The sequence below is a fragment of the Miniopterus natalensis genome, chromosome 2 (genome assembly GCF_054644295.1).
Source record: "Miniopterus natalensis isolate mMinNat1 chromosome 2, mMinNat1.hap1, whole genome shotgun sequence".
Taxonomy (NCBI): Eukaryota; Metazoa; Chordata; class Mammalia; order Chiroptera; family Miniopteridae; genus Miniopterus; species Miniopterus natalensis.
Window position 1 is genome coordinate 21490125 of NC_142082.1, and position 19356 is coordinate 21509480.

Consider the following 19356-nt stretch of genomic DNA (forward strand, 5'->3'; position numbering starts at 1 on the left):
GTCTAGGTTTTGTTTTTTGTGTGTGTTGTTACCATTAGGTTTATGAAAAAGAAAGTTTAATATATATACATACAGTAGTCCTTTTTCTTTTGAATGCATCTAATCATCCTCCCTTGCAAATTCAGACGTTACCTCCCTCCCCTTTATGTTTTTGTTGTCACAAATTTTCCCACTTATGCTGTAAGATTGTTGGTGACCTTACTTGTAATTTTGTGACCTTTTATGTTTTGTTTCAGGTATAATGACCCCCTTAAATATTTCATGCAGTGGAGGTTCTTCCGGTGATAAATTTCCTCAGTTTCTGTATGTCTGGAAAAGCCTTTATTTCTCTTTCATATCTAAAGGATAAGTTTGCTGGATTTTTTTCTTTGCTGGTAATTTCTCTCTTTTAGTAGTTTGAATATTTGATTCTACACTCTTCTGGCTTGTAGAGTTTATGCTGAGAAGTCCAGTGATAACCTAATGGGCTTTCCTTTATAGGTTACTTTCTTCTTTTCCCTGACTGCTTTGAGAATTCTTTCTTTGTCATTAATTTTTGACAGTTTTAATACAATGTGCCTTGGAGAAGATCTCTTTGGATTGATGTAAATAGGTGTTCTGCTTGCTTTTTGGATTCAAGGTTCTAGTTCTTTCCATATGTTTGGGAAATTATCAACTGTTTGTTTGAATAAGCTCTCCATTCCCTTCTCTCTTCCTTTTTCTTCTGGCATGCCTATTATTCTTATATTGTTCTTTCTGGTGGTGTCAGTTCTCCTAGAATTCTCACTTTTTTTTTCTGTTCAAGTCTCTTCTTTCCTCTGCCTCATTTCTAGAATTCTGTCTTCAGTATCACTAATCCTTTTCTCCATCTGTTCTGCTCATTTCTTATCTTCACCAGTTCAGTCTTGATCTCGTTAAAATTTTTAAATTAATTTTTCCTGAGAGAAAGAAAGGGGAAGGGAGAGAGTGAGAAACCATCAATTTGAGAGTGATATAACCATCAACTGCCTCCTGCATGGCCTCTACTGGGGTCAAGCCCATAACCTGGGCATGTGCCTTGACTGTAATTGAACCAGCAACCTTACGGTGCACAGGAAAAGAACCAACCAACTTAGCCACACAAATTAGGGCCATTCTTGGCCTCTTTTATTGAGTTCTTCCTTTCCAGAATTTTTGTTTGATTGTTTTTTTAAAGTTTCAAACTCTTTGGGAAAGTACTCATTTTGTTGGTTGATTTATTTCCTGATCTCATTAAATTGCCTGACTGTGTTTTCTCACATCTCTTTGAGTTTTTTCAGAACTGCAATCTTGAATTTTCTGTCATTTATATCACATATTTCCATGTCTCTAGTTTGCTTTTTTGGAGATTTTTTCATTTTCTTTCTGACCTCCTTGCTATCTTCGTTATGTAAGGTATTTGATGGATTCCTCTCTGTCTAAGCATCTGTGTATGAGTGGCATTTCTCTAGCAGATATATGAATAGGCCTTTTTGTTTTTTTCCAGTAGGTGGCACTGATTCACAAGTTTTTTAGCTCTGTGAAATGCCAGTGCTGTCCTCCACAGCCAAACTCAGCCATAAGTGTAGCAGTGATGTGTCGAGGTGGGGTGGGCTGGGGGAATCTTACAGCCTTTTATGTTGTCTTGCCCTCCTGGTAATGGAAACCTTGGACCTCTCTAGGGGTTTTCCCTGTTCCCTCACCCTGGGACCAGGTACAGGGTACACCCATTACTCCAGGAAAAAAGTTATACTTCTGTACAGTTTCAGGTTTCGAGATAATGTACTCAAAACCAGACACCAAGGGTGAAGGGAGGCAAGCTCCAGGAAGTTATGGGGTGGCAGGGCTCTATGGCTTTCTTTCTCTGTTTGAATGCCAGCCGCCCATCAGCCGTCCCTGCACCCTATGCTGTGTCCTTTCCCAGATCCTTAGACTCAGTCGCAGCTCATTCTGCAGGAATATCTGCAGAATCTCTTTGCTTTGCCAAGCTGAAGGGAATGCCAGCCACAACTGGATTCTCCCATTTTCTGGCCTTAGCTGCGTCCCTTTATCTGCTCTCCCTCTGTAAGCTATTGACTGCAGGGCTGTGTCTGTGGCTTGTCTCAACCCTTTTCCCTTCTCTTGTTCCCTGTTTGCTCCCACTTGCCCACCTTTAGATATTTCAATGTGCATATTTGTGCTTTGAGCAGAGAATCCTCTGTTGATTCATAACTATTCAAATTGCTGAAGCTTCAAGGGCAGAGACTAAGGGGATCTCTCAAGCCGCCATTACTCTAATATCATTTCACCTGTAATTTATTTTCATATATACTATAAGAATATAAAATTTTTAAAAATCACATTTTATTTGAAGACTGTCCTTCCCTCAGTGCTATGAATCAACCTTGGTCATCAATCAAGTAATCATTTATGAGTTTTTGTTTTTTCTATTCTTATGGCACTATCTTGAAACACTGTGAATTTTTATTAACTGGTGAAATATGATATTATATATCCTCCAGCATTATTATTCCAGTTCATGATTGTCTTGGGTAATCTTGGCCCTTTGCGTTTTAGGAAGACTATCTGATTTGTTTTTTCAGTTTCTGCAAACAAAAAGACAGAAGAAATTTCATCGAATCTTTAGATAAATTTGAGGTTAGATGAAATGGAGATATATGCCTTTACTTTTTATTTCTTTTAATTTCTCTCAACAGTATTTCCTAATATTCAAGTCTTTTAGTGATAAACTTTAAAATTTTTATTTCTATGTTTTTAAATTTTTATGATACTTTAAATCATATATTTAAAAATTTTGTTTTCTCTATTATTCAGACTTAAAAATGCACTAGATATTTGTAGTTTGAATATTTTACTGCAACTTTGCCAAATTCAGTTATTGATTCCATTCGAGTTTCTTTAGATCAATGTAATCTGTTAGGAATATAATCTTAATCACACATGTATTTTGTATTTTCTAGTAGCCACATTTATAAAACAAAATGAAATAGGTGTGATTAATTTATATAACATATAGTGACTTACTATGTCCAGTATAGTATTATTTCAACATGTAATGTGCATAAAATTATTGAGCAATTGTATTTTTTATAGTTATGTGTTAATATATTATATTAATATAATACATACATGTTTTTGTGCATGCACACCAAATACACACACACACACACACACACAGTATATGAATAAGTATAGAAAGAGTGAGACATCACAGGAAATGGCTCACACAATAATGGAGATTTTGTTTTGGAGCTGAACACACTCTCACCAAGCCCTGGAGTCAGAAAAACTGCAGGAGGATCCAGGAGGAAGGAAGAACAATTGCAGACTTAACTGTTCCTTTACTCCACTGAGATGAGTCAGCAATCAGCACACTCCTTGAATGGATTTAAACGTTCCCTGCCAAACAGACCGCAGTTTTTCTGAAAAGAACAATTCTCCTATCACAGCATGTGTAGATCCAGTACATTGGCCATCTGGGCAAAATCATTTCTACCAAGGCATTTGTAGCAACCTCAGCAGCAGCATTTGGCTGATATGAGGTCAAGATCCAAGTCTTAAGAGACTGAAAGCAGGGATTACTAACATGAGAAAGATGTAAATGCAGGAAGGAACCCTGTAGGAAGGAATCAATATTCCGAGGAGTTCAAAGGAGCAGCTAATGATTTTCATCAAGTGGGCCAGCAATATGATAGATCCAGCAATCAGAGTAGAAGCTATGGGCCCTAGGAGAGTTTACAAGAGAGTTTTGTCTTTCTTTGGATAATAAAGGCAGACCCCCAGATGTAATAAATTGTGGCTAAGGGGAATCATATCACTGTTCAAAAGTTTATCTTAGGCCAAAGCTGCCTACCTCCAAAGTGAACAAGTCTCAGATTAAAGTTTCCTGATAAAAAGTGGGTATCCAGTCCTTAGGTTAAGGGCAGTTGTGATAATCTGGAACAAGATCACAAAAGCATTCTGAATTATATTCATTTATGTTGTTTTCTTTCTGACTAGCTCAGTTTTTGAATTGTGTATCATTAATATACAAGTACTTACAAATATAGGAAATAAACAGAATACCTCAACCAAAATCAACACATAGAAATATAAAGTAAACCAGAATGTGCATATGTGAGAAATTTTCAACACGTTATTAGTAAAATTATTAAATTGAAATAGACATAAATGCTTAGTTATGTTTGCCTATAAACTTTACTAATTTTTAAATATTCTTATCATTCTAGAAAAACATCCCTCTTTCATAGAATAGACAAGTGTATAAAAAGAACAAAATCCTAGTATACTATTATAAAGAGCATGTACTATTTTTGTACTCCATGACTCCAAAAACTTTTTGAGTTAATCTTTAGTATAAAATTTGGAGCTAAAATATAATAATGACAATTTCCTCTGAATCCTCTTTTACAGTACCAAAATATTATAATTTAGAAACCTCGATTTTGTCACTATCATAACTTGTTATATATTCCCAAAATTATTTCTTGAGAAGACTCAGTAATATGGAAAGGTACTTAGAATTTATTCAATGAAAAAAATCTAAAAGTTCATTGTGCATAAATATGTTTACAAAACTGAAGAGGATTGAAAGAAGTTGTATTAAATTATTAATAGTTCAGTTTCTTAACCATGAAATCATGAATAGTTTATTACAATTGATTTCTATACTGAAAATATATTAAGTTTAATGAAGCAGTGTTATAAATAATACAGAAGTAAAAATTACGCTGTAACTGTGATTAACTTAGAGACAAACTTTAGTATATTTTGAAAAATAAAATTATCTATTTGATTGAAAATTTCTATTATTTAACTTGATTGTATTTACTTTTAGGAGTGTCGTTTCAAAAAATGCTGTAACTTGGCAACTTGTGAACTGCGTCACTCTGCAGAATGTGGCAGTGGACCATGCTGTAATAGTAAAAATTGTCGGGTAAACTTTCAAAATATTTCATTGTTTACCTTCATGGAATTTTTGTGTTCTTGGGCATTCTTTCTATTTTAGTTTTTTAAAAACTTGTGTTTACACATCTTTCAAATATGTTAGTTTATGTACCCGATTCATACACAGTTCGTTTTAGAATTTAGATGATGTCTTTAGGTGTTTTTCTTCCTGCTATTTAGCTCCATCACTCACTATATTGTTTCAATTTCTACTCAAGATCCATCTATTTATTGCATTGAAACCAATTCCAGATTATTTGGGTGCTATATATTCCTCCTGGTCATGCCTGTTTGCCGCTCTGCATCATGAAACAACTTATGACAAAATGATAAATGAGTCACCCACCACACACTTGGCATGTGATGCTTGAATGAGAGAGTCATTTTTTTAAAATCTCATTTTGAAAATAACAGAAAAGGAACCTATGTAGTTTAGTCAGCAATATGTAGCATATAAAACAATGAGGTTTACCTTTGGCCAGGACTCCTGGCCTAGAAGTGGATTGAATTGACTTCCCTTGGGAAGCTTTCCATTCAATTTTTCTCTGTAGCCACATCTGAGAGGAGATTGTTTAGGATTTGTCTTCTGTGGATTACATCATTGCAGCATCTCATTTAGTGTCACTTTCAGGAGTCTATGACAAATATAAAAGCTGATTAATGAGAAATTTTTCTTGCCAGATTCATTTTGTCTGTGTCAATGAAATCTCTCACAACATTATTCTACTTTGTTCAATATTTGTTCTTTACTCTGTGGGCTAGTAATTAGAACCAGTGGTCATTTGTTTTTAAGGCACATGAATGTAGAGGCCAGTGTAGGATTTCTATTTCTTAGCAGTAAATCTTGTTGTTTTTCCTTTCAGCAGAGCTCTCATCTTCACCTTTGTCTGTAAACCAGTGGGACTGAGCAATAAGACTTTTCTAAAGAGTCCATTGCCCTTTACCTACATCCCAAAGTATATTTCTTTAAAATGGAGATAATCTGTTCATTTGGTTGACTGAAAATTCACAGTACAAGTTGCTAAGGAAGGCTTCAGGGCAAGAGATAAAGGCACTTTGTTAGTTTATATTAATTTTATTATGTGTTATAGCACAGAACTTGGCTTTTGATGTCATTTATGGCTGACAAGTGTCTTATACTCTGCTCTTTCATTATTGGCCATGGTGTAAAAGGCTTCCTTCCTGTTTTCTTCTCTGTCTACTTTCAGTTAGGCTAGTTTCCACCAATGCTTTTCCAAAATTTAACAATGTTATCCAGTATTTTAAAAATAACATTTCTGTTTAGAGAGGCACAAATACAAGTGCAAAAATATGGAAGACAAGTTTAACCAGCTGTTTTACTGAAACATAACAGTGACTAACTTGTTTCTAACTAGTACTCAGACATTTCTATATGTAATTTTAAAAGTTTAATTGGTACGGTATAAGACCAATTATGTATTGGTCAGTTGTATCTTTTTTTAATTTGTACAAAATGATGTTTATTATGAATTCATTATACATGACTTTATGTGTGAAAATATTGAAAGATTTGATAGTTCTAACTATATTTAGACTTTAGATTCAAGCCTATTAAAAATTTGAAATAAAGTTTCCTGCTAATATTGTTTTCATTTCACCCTTTAGATATACTATAATTTTAGTGGCATAGTGAAACAGCAAAGGTGATAACTTCTAGATATATAGCTTTTGTTATTTAAATACCAAAAATGACTAAAAAAAATTTGACATTACATAACTTCACTGTTTAGAAGAATAAGCTGAAGAGTTCTTTTTTCTAAAGAGTAGTTAAAATAAAAATATAAAAATATTCTAGAATTTGTTTTGTAAAGAACATAAATCAAAACACAGCCCACACTACCTACTCAGTATTTTATTTCATTTTATTTTATTTCATTTTAATTATTGTGTGTTTCAGCCACAGTTTACATTCAATGCCATGCCACACCAGTTTCAGATAACAGCACTCTCCAGAGTTGCCCCCCTGCTGCCCACCTGGCCCCATACCGTTTTCTTGACATTCTTGACTGTATTCTCCATGGTGCATACTGCGTCACTGGCTCTTCTGCAGCTACCAATTTGTACTGCTTAATCGCTTCACCTTTTTCACCCAGCCCCCAACCCCCCTCCCCTCTGACAGCTGTCCTTCTGTTCTCTTTATGTCTGAGTCTGTTTTATTTTGCTTGTTTTTTTCATTTGTTCATTAGATTTCACTTATAAGTATATGAAATCATATGGCATTTTCTTTCTCTAACTGGCTTATTTCACTTAGCATAATTCTCTCTAGGTCCACCCATGCTGTCCCAAAAGGTTGTATCTTGATGATAGCCAAGCAAAGGAAAACAGACACTTATGAAGCTTAGGTAAAAGATGAGTCTAACTTCATGCTCAGGTGAGCATTTCAAGCAGGAGCGATAGAGGTCTTATTCTATACACCCATTCAATAGCCTCACATTTTTGTTAACAGGTCTCAAACAAGGTTTCTGCATATATAATGCCGAGAGCTCACTGCACCTCCTGGCTTTTCTAGTTCATGGTACAATATTTCGGAAGAACAGAAAGATCCTTTCTTTCCCAACATCTGCCTCAGTGCTTGGTAATGGAGGAAAGCAAGACTGACCCTGCTGAGTTAAATTTCCACCACTGTTCCATTCACTGTCTAGGGAGAAGTGTTCTGATTATCATCCTGAGTCAGAAGCAGATTCATGATTTATAACCTCTTGTGGTAGAGGTGGAATAGGTCCTGAAAGAAAAATTACTTGACGTGAAAAAGAAGCCCATTAAGCAATATTTTAGAAATATGGTAAAGACTAGCCTCTGAGTTAGTGCAGCATTTCAGGTGTGTGGTTAGTCCCCAAGAGTCAAAAGTTGAAAAATAAATATGCATAGTTTGATATTAGATATTTTCTATTTATCTTGAAGTGTTTAGTATAACCACAGCATTGTAACTATGAGATCTTTCACTAGACCCTTCTTAAAAAATGAGGTGAAAATTGATGAGTATTTGGGTTCTTTCCAGTCTACTTCTCTAGAAGTAAATTTATAATTTTCCTTAAGTATCTAAAAACGTAATAGAATCCAAATGAGAGTTACCAACACAATTCTCTTATTTAATCTTCTTACATTTTTGGTTAGTGCTTTACAAAAATATTTGTTTCAGAAAGATCAAAAAAAGAAATCAACAATGTCCTTTGTCTCAAACAGTCAGGTGCAATCACGAAACCTGAGCAACCTTGTGAAAAGACTTCGTCCTAGAACTGCTGCTTTGGTAGCAGCCCCCACTTTTCAGTTTCCCTTTGTTCTTACGTTTGAAGTTATTAGGAACAATGAGAGAGTTCAACACTTTTTTAAAGGTAACATGACATTTTCTGATGAGAAAAAATAATGATGCTAACTTATGTGTTTAACATTTCCCCATCTTTCAGAAAATTACATGCATATTTGCCTCCAAATTTGGTGTTGGGTATGAGTACATGAACTGATGCCATTATGTTCATGTTCACTTAAACTTCATAACAGGTTAGCATATCGTAAATTATTTCAAAAGAAGGGTGCCGTGCTCAGTGGATACCATGCACAGGGGCTGTGCTTAATGTTAATAGCGTAAGTCAGGAACCTGAGTTGTACCTCTCCAGTACTGAAGTAGTGGATGATCTTTGACAAATCACTTAATCTCTCATCATTCTTAACTATAATGACAGTTGATCTAAACTATCATAGCTGATAGTAATACCTTGCTTGGAGTAGTAGTAAGACTTGATTAATTGTAATGTGTGAAGCACTTTAAGATCTTTGGATAAAATGTATTACCAAAAAACACACTATTTGTTTTTCTTTTTCTCACAGTTATTCCCAAGAGGACATATATGTCGGATAAGCCAAGATCCATGTGATTTTACAGAATATTGCACTGGAACATCTGAGTTTTGTGTAGATGATATGAAATCTCTTGATTATGAACCATGTAGTAATAAAACCGCCTTTTGCTATAAGGGAATATGCCGAGATCCGAGTAGACAGTGTATGGAGTTATTTGGAAAATGTAATAGTTGTGGGTTTTTTTCTGGGGTTCATTTTTTTAAACATATGTTTTTATTGATTATTAGAGAGATGGGAAAGAAGAGGGATATAGAGAGAAACATGGATTATAGAGAAACGTCATTGATGGCAAGCTCTTGCATGCCCTGCCCTGCCCTCACCCCTACCCCCACCCCCACCCCAGGGTTCAAGCCCTCAACTTGGGCATGTGCCCTGACTAGGAATCAAACAAGTGACCTCTTGGTTCCTGGGTCGACGCTCAACCACTGAACCACACTGGCTGGGCTGGGGTTCATTTTTAAACTGTGTTTTTATAAAGTCACCCTATAAGCCACAAGAAAAGTCATTGTTTATTTAAATCCAAATTTGAAAGTAAAATTGCAAATCAAAGTATGTGAATTATGTCAAGAAGCAAAGTTGGCTTCATAAGTATAGGATAAAGACAATAGGACATTAGTAAAATTTCAGGTGACTGGTCAAAGGAAGCAGATTATTAGAATTGTAGATAAGAGAGCAAATGACTGTGTTGTCATTTCTGCAAGATGATACCAAATTTTCTCAAGTGGGTAGTTTTTAGGGAGTGTTTCTCATTCTTGAAGAGCCACTAAGTAACATCAAAAATTTGTAGTAGATGGCACTGACTAGACATTGCTGCTGTCTAGATGTTTCTATATTAATGTATCACATTTTTAGTTTTATGTTTTTAAAATGACTAATTGTAATTTTATGTTTTTAGTTTCTAAAGGTTCTAGTTATTTATGTGCAGAAGAAGTCAATTTTCTCGGAGATAACTTTGGAAACTGTTTTCCCGACCGCTGTGTTATAACGTGTGTATTTTAAAAACTTCATTTTCCAAATGCATATGTGTTTGTGTGTGGGAGTATTTTTGTGTGTATGTGTTTTCTACAATGATTCACTTAATTCAAATGAGAGATGAATATAGTACATACAGATGAATTTATATGTTCTACTTCATAAGATGGTGTCTGCTCTGAATAGCTTTGTTGTTATGATCTGAGTAACATTTTGAATTATCTTCATATTTTGAATTGTTATTTACCTAATACATTGTGCCCCAGAGTGACATATGGGAAATTTTCTCTGCTTTATATTTCCAGAAATACCCTTTGTGCAAAGATAGTTTGTCACTGGACACATACAAAGATAGCATCAACCACAAGTTATGATATTCAGTACACTTACCTTGGCGGCCAAATATGTATGTCAGCATCTAAAAGAAGAAAAACTCCAGGTCCAGATCAAAGCTTTGTAGAGGATGGTACTATATGTGATCAAAATAAGGTAAATATAAATTTTACTTGATTCTATATATGGTGTGTGTGTTTGTGTGTGTGCCTGCGCACATGAGAGAAAGAGACAGAGAGAGGGGTTAAGATTTTTTATTTACAATTTTACTAACTGGCTCCTGTATCTTAATATTCAAATATTAGACTTTCTGTTGATCAAAGGAACACTTGCTTTCCTATCATTTTTTATGAATTTTGCTGTAGATATTCAAACTGGTTTTCTCACACTTGAAAGTTGAAGCCTCTTCATTAGGCTAGGATTTGGTCTGCAATAGTTTGTGTAAACAAACAACTAAAAAAGAATCAAATAATACACTAAAAAAGTGGAATAGAGCAATCTGAATAATAAGAACAGCAGTAACAAAAACAAACAAGTATTTAGTGTTACTGTAATTGATGAGACTTGTTTATAAGGAAAGTAAAACATTTATTTGCTTATTAGCCTACTCCCCTAATTCTTTCTCCAAAAGCATAGTATACTTGTTAAAAATTTGGCCCTCCCACAAGACACAATAATAAAACAGCATCTAAGCTTTATTTCATTTCTTTTTCTTAAAAAATATTAGAAACATAATAGATAAGTGATTTTGAAAGTATTACCACTAAAAATAGTTGACGAAAGATTATTAAAATTAAACGTGTATACTTATCTTACATTTTAATTAACATAATTTATATTGAAAACAGTATTTTAAGGAATGAAAAATAAGAAGAAAGGGGAATTGAGTAAACATTTCAGAATGGGAAAAGACATTTTTACGCAAAAATAATAAAGTAATCACAAAGGAACATACTGGTACTGACTACATTTTCCACAAAAGAATGTCCAATCTAAGAAAAATCTTACAAGAGTTTATTTGAACCAAACTCACAACAATTGCCAGGAAGCAAAATCTCAAAGGAAATGCTCTGGGGAATAGCAGTTTTATTGCTTATTTTATGTGTCAGAATCAAAGGAGAAACTATAAGTGTGGCTACCTCACATTCGTTGGTGGTAGTTTAGGGAAGCTGGAGAAAGCAAAGCTGGGAAATCTCTAAGACTGGATAAAAAGTAAAACAAATAGACACATACTTCTTATACAATGGTGGGTACAGGATAGTCAATAATGAACATTTACAGCACATAGAGATGGTGTGTGGGAATAAGGTAATGAGGGGTTCTGTGGTCTACTGCTCTGGTGCAGTGGCTGTGCCCTGAGGGGTCTGGAAGAGGAGATTACTCTGACGTTCCATAGGTATGTTATTTTAGATGCAAAAAGACAATCTGCAGGCTCAGTTAAAAGCTGACTTTGTCAAGGAAGATAGCGTAGGTCACACTGACACATTTTTAGCTAGAAAGTTTTAGTTTTGGACCATTCTGTGTGGTTACTTTTGGCCTCTGAGTTTGTAAGATCCACCATGCAGGCCTCCCCTGAGCTTGTCAGGTTTAGTATATGGCCCCTTTTGTATCCACAACATCATAAAGTAATATGTCTTCCCTTTATATACACTCATATACATACCTATCTCTCATTATACATCAGTGCAAAAAAATCTCATGAAATTAAACATATATGACGAAGGAACATGAAACTGTTTCACCTAACTTGTGATTAAATAAATACGTCATTGAATATTGAGCTATTGTTTTAAAATTTTATATTTTAATAACAGTTGACTTTCAATAGTTTATTAGTTTCAGGTGTACAGCATAGTGATTAGACATATATAAAACTTATATAGGTGTTTTATAGGTGTAAGCTATTGTTTATGTGTTATGATTTGGGCATCGAAAATAATATTTGATGGTGAGAAGAATAACTTATTACCATCCTAAAGCAAGTATAAATTAGCAGATACTTTCTGGAAAGTGACTTAGAAATGTGTAAGGAGTCCAATATCATACTTTAAAAATCCATTTCTAATGGAATAATGTCAAATTAATTTTTAGATATTAGAAAAATACATTGGCATAAAGCAGTTATGATGTGAGTTAGAGAGAAATAATCAAGACATGTTAAATGACAATTATAGGCTGGTCAGATAAATTACAATATGTCCAATACTGTATTTCTTTCTAAAATAACTTGTAGAAGTACTTTTTAATAACATAGAAGTATATTAGCAAAATTACGGTGAGTGAGAAACCATGGCAAAACCTTGAAAATGTGCATTTCTGCTGTTTGGATTGCACATGGAAATTCTATGGGTAATTTCTGCTAAAGCAGAGGTCATGTCTTTGGCTTAAGTTGTCTTGTGAGACACCCCGAAGTCAAGATTGTAGCAACCCTGTGACTTTATGTCTTAGTTATTATAGCTTTATAACAAGTAACAAATAAAGTTTTTAGATGAAGCCTTAGCATCAAAATATTGTGGTTTTGATAGCATGGAAGAGCATCTAAAACCTATGATGATCTCAGGAAAGATAAGCAAGCAACCTCTACATTGACAGCTATAAAACATTACTAGAGAAGCAAAGAAGATCTACATAAATGGAGGGATAAACCGTATTCATTAATTAGAAGACTTATGTGTCTATGTTCTCAAAAAATCAATTGAGGAATATGATGCTATCAAGAATCAAAACCCCAGCAGGTGTTTTTGTGGAGGGGAAATGTGTTGTTGGGGGAAACTGAAGGACAGATTTAAAGGTTTATATGGAAATGCAAAAGGCTAAAATACCAAAATAGCCAATGTAATTTTAAAGAAAAAATGGAAACGGGACATTTGTACTAAATATTAAGAATTATTGTAAAGTTAAAGTAATTAAAACAATGGAGTATTGATACAGGGATAGATAAACTGGCCTATAGACTAAAATGGAAATTGTTATTTTGGAGGAATTAGAGATCAAAATGTTTTGATAAAGTCCTCAGAGAAAAAATAGGCATTGTTCCTGGTACAATTAAAGATTTCTTAAATGATATAAATAAAATCTATATAAAGAAGAATATAAGTGTATTACATTATGATTAAAAAACTACTAAATAGAGATTTGAGGTTACAGCAGGACAGGCTAGATATGCTTTTTCCCATTCCTTCCACTATGTATAGCTAAAAACCCTGGATGTTATATAAACCTAAGAATATTTTGAAAGCTTGAATGAAAAAGCCAGACCAGCTAGGGACCTCAGAACCCAAGGAACAACATAGTAATGAGTTCCCTTTTCTTCTTCATATAACCCAAACTGAATACTAGAGAAGCCAGCAATTCAGAAATGCTAAATGGCATAGACCAAACATAGTCATCAAGGTAAGCCTGACTTCTTTAGCCAAAGGAATGGCCTAGCAAAGCAGTACGCTTTTAAATGGTAACTGTTCTATTTCTGCTAAATCACAAAGAGAAACCACACCTCCACTCTTACCAGGAGAGTATGAGCAAAAGACTAGTGGAGAGCCTGTACTCTCCTGACTCTTGCAGTAATTAGGAACCCTTTCATCTCAGGTGTTAGTGGAACCTATACTTCTAAAGTTACCTGAGAATAATGAGGCAGTGTCCCTTTCCCCACCTCCAGAGCCCTGAGGAGAACTGCTAAAAGAGAAGGTTTAAGCAGGATTTAAAGTCTCATAACAAAATATTCAAAATATCGAGGTTTTAATCAAAAGTCACTCATAATTCCAAGAACCAGCAAAATCTCAATTTGAAAGAGCAGAAGAAAATCAACTAACGCTAAGTTGACATTGATGTTAGAAATACCCTCCAAAGAATTTAAAGTGACCATCGTTAACATGTTTCAATTAGCAGTTGTAAACATGCTTGAAACTAATGAAACAATAGAAAGTTCCAGCAAAGAGATAGAAGATATGAAGAAGAACCAACTAGTGGAGAGTGGGACAAAAGTAGGTTTACAGTTGTTTGGAAAATAATACAATGATTAATAAAACACAAAAAATAAACTCTGTGTTTCCTGTCTTCACAACTGTAAACATACTGGTGCCCCACCCTGTGTATTAAAACTCAGTGATGATGGTTTCAGAACTGAGTGGGGACAACAGAAATAATCAGTGAAGATAAAGATAGAACTCTAAAAGATATCCAGTTTGAACAATAGAGTGAAAATGGGGTGAAAAAATAAACAGATCCTCAGGGACATGTGGAGTTATAAGAAAAGGTATAATAAGCATGGCATTGCCGTCCTAGATAATAGGAGAAAGACTTTAAGGATGGAAAAGTATTTGAAGAGATAATGCCTGGAAAGTTTCCAAATTTGGCAAAAGGCATAAACCCACAGATGAAAGAAGCTGAAAGAACATCAGATAGGATCAATCCAGTGAAATCTATGATAGGATACAGCATAATAAACATTTTGAAAATTAAAGACCTTAAAAGAAAGACCTTAAAAGTAGTGAGAGTGCAATTATATCTATGTACAGGAGTAACAGTTACAATAATGGAAATAAAACCATATGGGAACTGGACATATGAATGCTACAGAAGATTGCCATGCTAGTTAACTAGTTGTCTGTCATCTTACATAATAACGGAATTCAGCTAATGTTCTAGGGGAAATGAGCCATGCATTCAAAGCCCTCTGGTTTGTCACACCAGCCCTGGATGGCTTTACAGATTATTCATTTCTCTAGCAGTAATTCTTTGCATGGGAAAGTCTGGCCGTTAGACCATGCCCAAATGGGCAATGTCCCCATGGAGGGAAAAGGGAAAGGAAAGGAAGGGAAGAAAAAAGGAAGGAAGGAAGATTTCAGAGAGGTCAGAAAGTTAAGATGTCTTTACCTCTCATTTAGTGTGGGTCCTATGTAAAAATTATCAATTTATTGATCTATTAATTGATGTATCCATGTATCTTGATTGATCAATTGGTTGATCAATACAAAAAGAGAGCAAAGTTATTTCTTATTTATCCACATGAAGAAAAGCATGTCTCCCTTATTATGTAATAGTAAGTCTAAATAAAACTCATAAATTTTCTTTTTTTAAAAATATATCTTTACTGATTACAGAGAGAGGAAAGGAGAGGAAGAGAGAGAGATAGAAACATCAATGATGAGAAAGTCATTGATCAGCTGCCTAGCCTGCAACCCGGGCATGTGCCCTGACCAGGAACCGAACCCGGATCGCCTGGATCCTAGGTGGACGCTCAACCACTGAGTGATGCCCGGACGGTCAAAACACTCATAAATTTAATTCTGTAATACTAAGTGAACAATAAGCTACATGGAGATAAGCATTATTCCAGCATTGCAAGTTTCCTTAATATTGATTGTGATAGAAAATGTCTTTGAATTTTTCATTTATAAGTCTTAGAACAGGAGAATAGTTTATCAAACTGATCCTAGACATGTGGGTATTCTAGAAGATATAAGCACTCCTCAGCACATGCATTTCAAATTTGAAAAATAATATGTTTGGGGCATGTAAATGTCTAAAAGTATGCAAGCTAATCAATTAATAAATAAAATTACACAGGACTATAAGAAAATATGCTTACATAAACAGGCATTTTCTATAGGAAATATGGTTTTAGTTATATAAGGATTTTTTTTTTTTTTAACTGTATGACTGTTTCTGGGACACTATTTGTGTCTCTTGTTCATCTTATATGCTAGTTTATATTCAAAATAAAGAGCTTCTGCACAGCAAAAGAAACCATCAACAAAATGAAAAGGGAGCCCATTGTATGGGAGAACATATTTGCCAATGACACATTGGATAAAGGGTTAATATCCAAAATATATAAGGAACTCACACAACTTAACACAAGGAAGACAAACAATCCAGTTAAAAAATGGGCAAAGGACCTAAATAGACACTTCTCTAAAGAGGACATACAGATGGCCAAGAGACATATGAAAAAATGCTCAACATCGATAATCTTCAGAGAGATGCAAATAAAAACCACAATGAGGTATCACTTCACACCTGTCAGAATGGCTACCATCAACAGATCAGGGAACTACAAGTGCTGGGGAGGGTGTGGAGAAAAGGGCACCCTGGTACACTGCTGGTGAGAATGCAGACTGCTGCAGCCACTTTGGAAAGCAGTATGGAGTTTCCTCAAAAGATTAAAAATTGACCTGCCATTTGACCCAGTGATCCCAATTCAGAAAGGAATATATCCTAAGGAACCCAAAAAACCAATCACAATGAATTTATGTTCATAGCAGTGCAATTTACAATTAGATCTGGAAACAGCCCAAGTGCCCATCAGTAGATGAGTGGATAAAAAAGCTGTGGCACATTTACACCATGGAGTATTATGTGGCTGTAAGAAAGAGGGATATTTTATCCTTGGTACAGTACGGAGGGAACTAGAAAGTATTATGCTAAGTGAAATAAACCAGTCAGAGAAAGACAAATACCACATGATCTCATATGTGAAATATAATAAACAAAATAAACTGATGAACAAAATGGATCCACAGACATAGAAGCATGGAACAGACTGAGGGATCTCAGAGGAAAGGTGGGAGGAGGGAGTGGGTGGGGAGACATTAATCAAAGAACTTATATGTTTATAAGCATAACCCATGGACACAGACATTGACATGGGGAAAGCCTGGGGGTGGAATGGATTCAAAGTGGATTGGATCAGTTCAGTGGGGATAAAAACAGGATGTCTGTAATATTTTCAATAATAAAAATAAAGAAACTTAAAAAAAAAAAGAAAAAACTAAGTAAAAATGCATAGAAAGTGCTAAGACATTTCCTAGCTCATTACGAGTGATTGGTACAAGTTGGCTATTTTTGTGCTTATGCCAATTAGTATTAATAAACTCACAGCTCTGCTCCCTCAAGGGAAAAATAGTATCTGATTCTCAATATTTCATATTTGATCAAATAAGTTATTTTATTGAATGATGCCATAAAATCCAGATTCATATGTTTTTTCAATAGAATTTTCTTTTTATTGTTGACATCATTGCAAGTGTCCCCTACCCCCCACACTTGGCTAACCTCCAGCACCCAGCCCCTGCTTCCCCCTTTCTTGGCCTTTACCAAATTATTGTCCATGTCCATAGGGTATGCATATATATTCTTTAGCTATTTCCTTCCCCTTCTTTATCCAGTCACCTCCACCCCCACCGCCATTAGGCACCAGCCATTTTGTTCCGGTATTCATGCTTCTGGTTCCCTTTGTTCCTTAGTATATTTTGATTATTAGATTCGATGTATTAGTGAAATCATATGGTATTTGACTTTCTCTGACTGGCTTATTTCACTTAGCATAATACTCTCCAGGTCCATCCACGCTTTCTAAAGGGTAATAGATCCTTCTTTTTTACAGCTGCATAGTATTCCATTGTGTGAATATGCCACACTTTTTTTAATGCACTGATTTGGAATGTATCCAGATTTTAGCTATTGTAAGTAATACTGCTCTGAACATAGGGATGCATATATTCTTTCTGATTGGTGTTTTGGGATTCTAAGGTATATTTCCAGAAATGCGATTGCTGGGTCAAAAGGCAGTTCCATTTCTCATTTTTGAAGGAAACTCTATACTGTTTTCTATTGTGGCTGCACCAGTCTGCATTTCCACCAGCAGTGCACAAGGGTTCTCTCATCTCCACATCCTCGCCAGCAGTTGTTGTTTGTTGATTTATTGATAGTAGCCATTCTGGCAGGTGTGAGGTAATACCTCATTGTAGTTTTTATTTGCATCTCTTTGATAATTAGTGACCTTGAGCAATTTTTCATATGTCTGTTGGCCATCTGTATGTCCTCTTTGTAGAAGTGCTTATTCATGTCTTCACCCATTTTTTCATTGGATTGTTTGTTTTTCTGGTGTTGAGCTGTATAAGTTCTCTATGTAGTTTAAAAATTAACCTCTTCTTGGATGTATCATTGGTGAATATGTTTTCCCATACAGTTGGTTCTTTTTTCATCTTTTTTTGATGGTTTCTTTTGCTGTTCAGAAACTTTTTAGCTTGAGGTACTCCCATTTGTTTATCTTTCCTGAGTTTTTCTTGCCCTTGGAGACATATTGGCAAAAATATTCCTGCAAGAGATTTCTGAGATTTTACTGCTTATGTTTTCTTTTAGGATGTTTATGGTTTCGTGACTTACATTTAAGTCTTTTATCCATTTTGAATTCATTTTTGTGTATGGTTTATGTTGATGGTGTGGTTTCATTATTTTTAAAATACCTATCCAATTTTCCCAGCACCATTGATTGAAGAGACTGTGTTTACTCCATTGTACGTTCTTGCCTCCTTTGTCAAATGTTATTTGATCATAAAGGCATGGGTTGATTCCTGGACTCTCTGTTGTGTTCATTGCTCTATATGCCTGTTCTTGTACCAGTACCAGGCTGTTTTGATTACAATGGCCTTGACTACAAGTCAAGTATAGCTTGATATTGGTATTGGGATCTCTTCAACTTTGATTTTCTTTCTCAAGATTGCTGAGGCTATTTGGGATCTTTTTGGGTTCCATATATATGTTTGAAATATTTTGTGTAGTTCTGTGAAATATGCCATTGGTATTTTAATAGGAATTGCATTGAATCTATAGATTACTTTGGGTAGTATGGACATTTTAATGATGTTAAGTCTTCCAATTCATGAACATTGTATATGCATCCACTTGTTTGTATCTTCTTTAATTTTTTTTTTTTTCATGTCATATAGTTCTGCAAGTACCATTCTTTTACCTCCTTGGTTAAGTTTATTCCTAGATACATTTTTTTTTTCTTTGTACCAACAGTAAATGGGGTTGTTTTCTTAGTTTTTCTTTCTGAAAGTTCATTATTAGTGTATAGGAATGCCTCTGATTTCTGAATATATTAATTTTGTATCCTGCAACTTTGTTGAATTTATTAGATCTAATAGTTTTTTTCATGAATTCTTTAGGGTTTCCTATATACAATATCATGTCACCTGCGTATAATGCCAATTTTACTTCTTCCGTTTCAATTTGAATGCCTTTATTTCTTCTTTTTGTCTGATCACTATGGCTAGAACTTCCAGTACAATGTTGAGCAAATCAGATGCAGCAATACGTTAAAAAAATAATATACCATGATCAAGTGTGATTTATTCTGGGATGCAAGATTGGTACAATATACACAAATCAATAAATGTGATACATCACATAAACCAAATGAAAGATAAAAATCACATGATCATATCAATAGATGCAGAAAAAGCA

The 19356-nt window shown here is 34.7% G+C and overlaps 1 protein-coding gene across 1 annotated transcript in view; it reads left to right on the top strand.

Annotated features, from left to right (window-relative positions):
* Window positions 1-19356, top strand: part of LOC107526291 (A disintegrin and metallopeptidase domain 3-like) — a 98855-nt gene that overhangs the window by 63875 nt on the left and 15624 nt on the right. Inside the window, exons 14-17 of the mRNA XM_087814185.1 lie at window positions 4814-4912; window positions 8770-8965; window positions 9698-9788; window positions 10080-10263. Coding sequence (XP_087670311.1) covers window positions 4814-4912; window positions 8770-8965; window positions 9698-9788; window positions 10080-10263 — 570 coding nt within the window. The remainder of the gene's footprint in view (window positions 1-4813; window positions 4913-8769; window positions 8966-9697; window positions 9789-10079; window positions 10264-19356) is intronic.